Source organism: Larus michahellis, chromosome 9 (assembly GCF_964199755.1).
Source record: "Larus michahellis chromosome 9, bLarMic1.1, whole genome shotgun sequence".
NCBI classification, from domain to species: Eukaryota; Metazoa; Chordata; class Aves; order Charadriiformes; family Laridae; genus Larus; species Larus michahellis.
Genome location: NC_133904.1, coordinates 35,982,460 through 35,988,459, shown reverse-complemented (window position 1 = coordinate 35,988,459; position 6,000 = coordinate 35,982,460). Strand labels below are relative to the sequence as shown.

At 38.6% G+C, this 6,000-nt stretch overlaps 1 protein-coding gene across 7 annotated transcripts in view; it reads right to left on the bottom strand.

The window, feature by feature from the left end:
- Nucleotides 1-1,509: 1,509 nt before the first annotated feature.
- HDX (highly divergent homeobox) overlaps nt 1,510-6,000 on the bottom strand; it is a 46,626-nt gene continuing 42,135 nt past the window's right edge. For 5 of the 7 annotated variants that reach the window (XM_074599745.1, XM_074599751.1, XM_074599746.1 and 2 more), the window contains 3 exons: nt 5,499-5,582; nt 2,896-3,018; nt 1,510-2,264 (listed from right to left, as the gene is read on the bottom strand). In XM_074599745.1, coding sequence (XP_074455846.1) covers nt 2,139-2,264; nt 2,896-3,018; nt 5,499-5,582 — 333 coding nt within the window. In that variant the 3' untranslated portion in view covers nt 1,510-2,138. Of the gene's footprint in view, nt 2,265-2,895; nt 3,019-4,978; nt 5,583-6,000 lie in introns of all 7 variants that reach the window. The other 2 variants (XR_012588938.1, XM_074599750.1) reach the window with 2 other exon arrangements.

Sequence of the window (6,000 nt, the reverse complement as noted above, 5' to 3'; positions counted from 1 at the left end):
AGCTCAGAGAAAACAAGAGGTTTCATTGTCAGTGGCACAAATTTCCTATCTAGAGAGAACAGTAATAGAAAGCATTGTTAACCCAGTATAGAAAACCCTTTATAAAGGATTTTTTCAGAGAGCGCAGAATTACAGTTGAGCCCTGTCTTACATTTGAAGGACAGTACTGTGATCTTTGCTTACAAACCTGAATTAATTTTTGATTAGTGGTCACTTCAACAGGCATGTACAACACTGCTCCTCCTCTGAGGAAGGCTATAAGGACGTGTCTGCCAGCCGGGAGGTAACGTTTCAGCTCAGGCAGTGACAGGATGAGTGACCCACCACTTACCTCCTGGTTACACAGTGCCTTCCCTCTCTCCTGGGATTCTGCTCTGAGTTTAGTGCCTAAACTCAAACACAGGCCCAACAGCTTGCTTTTGTGGGGTTACTCTGTAGAGTAGATGGTAAGAGGTCTTTTGGGAACTAACTGAATTGTGTGGCAGCCAGAACTGTGAAAGTGCTTTGGGTTTTTTTTTGTTTTTTTAAGAACAGTTTTTAAAACTGCTACTATCCTTTATGCAGCTGGCGTTTAACAATGTTGTTAAAAGTTCCCCATGCCCAAGGACAACACAGAGACAGAAAAAAAACCTTAAACAACAGAGCTTGCTAACAATTAAAAAAAAAAGCTGTAGAAGTGATTAGGGAGAAACAGACCAGACTGAGAAAAACCTCAAATTGTGAGTTAATCCCAGTATTAAAGAGAAAAAACACACCAAAAAAACGGTGTTATTTCCCCAACATTCGATTTTCTGAGCTACACCTTGGACCTCCCACTGAAATTAACAGGATTACTTACTGCACTGCATGAATAAGGATTCACCAGAGTAAATAATTATTTGGTATAAAATTGAAAGAACAGGCTTTTTAGCAGACTGTGAAGGTATGTTTCAAAAATGCTTGCTAAGGAATATTCAGATTAGAAGTTATAGAGCATCAACAATACCGGCATGCACATACATGCCCTACTAAATTTATCTGAATGTGTCTGCACATCCATTTAATCAGATGAGTAAAGGGATTCAATGTGAACGACAGCCAGGAAAGAAGAAATTCATTTCAGCCACTGCCGCAATCAAGCTCACAGTTTAGAAATGACAACTCTAACATGGCAGTTGCCAAAACTTCATCAGACGGGGCGACTTCAAAACCAGGTCACGCTTAGAAGATCTGCAAAGCTCAATTCCAAACACTGGAATACCTCTCAGGACACAGTGACGGCTGTGGATTTATGACAGTGTCTTGATAAAACGGAGTAAAGTTTGTGGAAAAATATATAACCAATACTTAAAACAATGAACAGAACTTTAGCATTCAGACTTTGACAAATAAAAACTGTAACTACATTCATAAAACCCGAAATAGTAGTGTAAGCATCTAATCCCGTTGCTACTGTGAGAATATCAGAAAGTTGCGTTCTGCAGCTATCAGGTTTCTCATACCCATCTGATTTGTTACAACACTTAGGACTGCTTCTTCATGTTAATAATTTATTGTCAATAATTCAAATCTCTCAGCCTTTCAAAGTTTCTTCAGCTGTTTTGGTCAGAAAATGGAAGATTCAACAATCTGAAGTCACGTAATGAAAAACACTTTAGTTTAATTTCATATTTCAAAAGGGTTCAAGCAAAACTCATAAAAAGCCCGTTATTCTATTTGGATTCCCAATTTTCAGTCCACCTACCTGAGTAAAAATGGGGAAAAAAATAACAAACAGGACTGGTGAGCAAGCAACTCTGAAGAATTAGTTGTCTGTGTAACAGGACATTTGTTTTCCATTCTTGGATCCCTGCTCAAAAAGACATTGCTACAGAGCAAGAGTTATTCTGGAAAGTCAGAAGTTATCCTAATCAAAGCCAAACTGCTAAAAGTGAAACCTTTCCTCACACAGTTCTTTCATTTACCAAAAACAACATCTGAAATTTCTTGACGCTGCAAACTGTAGCCATGATGTACTACAGTCATCCTTCAGGAAGGTCTACTTCACCTTGGGCTTTCTTTTTTTTGGACTGAAGAACGCTGGATAGCAAAATGCCGTTCTCTTTAAACCTGTATGTTACGCAGGGTTTCTTTTTTGTCAATTAAAAAAAAAAAATAAATCACAAACTGTCTGAGGCATTTTTCTCTGATAAAGAGGACAAGCTGAATGAGGTATCATCAGGCTCTGGGGATGCGTGATTGAAATCCATTTCTTCTAGTTCAGGAGGTAAGTCGGAGAGCAGTGCCTGTAAGTAAAAAATATTACGATACAGTATTATGTATATGCTTTGTGTCAGCATTCAAGTGTCTTTTAAACATATAGTGAAAAAACTCTGTTGAGCTTTTCAGTCAGTGTTGGTATTGGATGGGTAAAAAAAAGGGGTCAGTATTGACAGATATTGAAAGGAAAAACATTGTCCAAGATGACATATCTTAAAGGCAAAAGGAAAAAAATAAAAGCAACAAAATCTCTTCCTAAACAAAGCACAAAACATTACCCACACAAGACATGATCCAACCAAGCACTAAAAGAAGCGTTATATATTGAATACGACGCACCAAAACTGAAGCCCAGCTTTTTTTCCCTAGATCTCACACCTTAGATCTCACAACAGACAAATCCCAGTCCCTCAGTGTCCACTGGTGCACTGGTTTTCCCTTTGCAAAAGTCACACTTCTTTGTCTATGTCATTGCTTGTGTAGATTAGAAGATCTTTCTTTTTTTAAAGTTCAGCTTTTCTTTATGTATAAGATGCTAAGCACAATGCTGCCCTAATCACAATTTGAGCCTCTGGGCACTACGGAATAAAACCAAGGGAGTGACAGACCACAAAATGAGGAACACCCTCTATTATCAAAACCTACTTCAAGAATTACCTGCTGCTGTTCTTTATCATCTGATTTAATAGCAAGTATCAAACTCCGAGTAAACGTCTGTAGTTCGAAATACTTCTGTTTGTGATTCTCCAGCTCATTCTCAATGAATCGGACTTCTTCATTCTGTGGGCAGAAATTACATAAAGTTCTGGAAATAATAAACAGCACTGAACCTTTTTAATGGCACCTAAACATACTTGTGTTAAAATTAAATGCTTTTAGTGAAAATGAGTGGAAATGTGTTTATTATGCGTCCTGCCAAAACCAATATTAAGTACAGCCAAGAGTTCTATAGTTATAGAATTATAGCACAACGCAGACGTGGCATTTCAGAATTACTGACTATCATTAAAGCATTAATGACTTGGGTCAAAGTTTACATGAACCTTTTAAAGAAGCACTGCTTTTTATTTTATAAGGACGACCTCTAATTCCATTTTAAAATAAAGAAAAAGAAAGCCCAGGTCTCTTCCTAGAAGAAGTGATCTTGAAAAGGTCAGGTGAGAAGAGACAGCAACTACATTCCATTATTACAACAGGAGACTGGACACAAAGCCCAGGGAAAATAACTTGAAAATTCCTGAAAGCTACCACAAATTAAAATATAGCATCCTCTAGTGCAGCTGAGTTTGACGTGTATCATGAAGTGTCAGTTCACCAACCTCCTCAAGATCTCTCCGGTTACAGAATAAATAGGAATGTATTTACAAAATGGAGAAACAGCAGTAATGTGTATGCTGTGGCTAAAAGGGCCATTTTCCAATCTTTGCATAAATACGTGTGACTGTACTTGAAGTCAATTAATATAAAAATAACAAACTTAATTAAAAATTCTGATTTGATATGTACTTCAGTTTATTCCAAATATCTCTTCTCCTTCAAATTTACCAACTGATTGGTATGCAAGATCAAAATGCTAAATCTGTTGATCAGCATAGAGCTAAAATTAATTTTCTCTGGTTATTTACCTTTGGAAAGATCATGTCACCTAAATAAACAGTTCACTTTTCAAGATCAAAGTCATTGTGCATTTCTACAAAAGGTGTCTGCATAGTAGCACCAAATGTGCATCGTCCATAACATAATAATGAAAAAAATACACAGAAATGGTGTACAATGCAAAGCACAATACGGATAGAAAGTAAGCATTTATAAAGGTTCACAGATAATTCATGTTAAGTGTTGCATTTACTGAGGGATATCAGAGGCAAGAAAAAACCCACCCTTGCTTATGCAACCATATGATTAATTAGGTTGGCGGTTTTGCATACAAGATGTTCCTTGATGGCTGGCTTTGGTGGCAGCAAATAATTACACAAGCAAATATCAGTAGTGAACTTATAAGCTGGTATTTTGTTTTAATGATGAAAATATATATATTTTTTAATAACATCGACCTACATGATGTTATTCATGCTTACATTTGCTAGACTGGCTGTGATTCAACTTTAGCTGATAAGAAAAAGTGAGACCACGTGATGAACTGGAAGGTTTTTAAAAATGGTTGTTCGTTTTGGTTTTTTCCCCCAGAAAATTCACGTTTCTTCAATCAAAACATTGCTCACCGTACCGTTCTGGGTTATAACAGCTCTGAGAATGAGAGAGATACCTGGGCTGCAAAAATCAGCTGAATGCATTTCTTTCAGGTGGAAACTTAGAAGTTGCCTATTTCGCAATGGATTTTGCCCAGCCAAAGGAGGCATTCAGATTTATGCAGAAAACACACAGGCAAAAAGTCTAATCAACTAATGTCAAACAACAAACCAACAAACAAGGTTCTGTATGGCACGCTGTCACAACAAGCCTGTCACTGTGGTGACAGGTGACATTAAGAAAAGGTCATTCCTTCTCCATATTCATTCTCCACTGCCCCTACCAGGAAAATGCTGCTTGAAGGAGTTATTGTTGTTCTGAAAAGATGATGTATTTATTACTTTGGCAATTATCATTAGTAGAACGTACCTGATTTCTAAGTAAAAAAAAAATAAATAAAAATCAGCTACGTAGATTAAAAACATGCTCAATACACAACACCGAACTGTGGCAAGTCCCAGGAGAGCAGTAGCACAGGCATAACCTTTACCATTTGGCAGAAGGCAGGGGCTGCCAGGTATCCCACTGCTTTTCCTCCCTCCCGCAAGTACTGCTTCCAGACATCTTCTGCACTACATTGCGAGAATGCCGCCTTCTCAGATCCCACCAGTTTATTAGAGGACTCCAGCTGTTGTGCCTCTTTCCAGAGCTGTCGCCACCACGCTGCATGTCAAAATGCGCCCTAACACTCCAAAGAACAATTCTCACACAAAAAGAAAGTTTTGGTTTAGAAGCTCAATCAATTGCTCTGTCTGGGACACACGGTGGGAGCAGCAGATGGCTACAACTACAGTAACAAACTGCTCTGTAGAAATGGGATTTTTCCTGCCTCCCTCTGGGCTGAAATACAGGTAATCTGGCTGTAAATGGGATGAGGAGACAGGAGTGAGGGGATGAGGTGCGGTACCATGACAAGAGCACAGGAGTCCCAGGCTCCCCCATACCTTCGCTGAATTTTATCTGAACGTCCTGTGAAGGACTCTCCTGCCTAATATTTCATAATTACTCACCTTATAATCCAAAAGAGAACTCATTTGATCCACTTCAGAATTACTTATCATATCACTTTCTTCATCATCTATAATTTCTATTTTCTGAAAACAGAAGTAAATGGTTCATTCCAAGCACTCGAACGCACAGATCAGGCAAAGAAACAACAATCTGTATCTCAAACTGCCACGAAAGGACGAAGGCAACAGGACCTTTTGCTGGCTCACAAGAAATTTTGAATTGTGGAGCCCCCATTAGATGGCAATCATGCACCTCAGCCAAAAGATGCAGGAAGAATCCAAACTGAGACTGGCTACTCGGAGCTGCTGCCATGGTGACAGGCTGTTTACAGAGGAGGAGCTATTTGTCACCACGCTTTTGGCACCAAGTTACATATTACAACTCATTACAGCCTGCACAAGCCTGCATTTTATTCTATAAACCTTTTGTTGAAGGCCTCCTGCAGGGCGGAGAAGGTTAGGAAAGTTTATTCCTCTGGAGCAAAACAGACATTACGGTAAG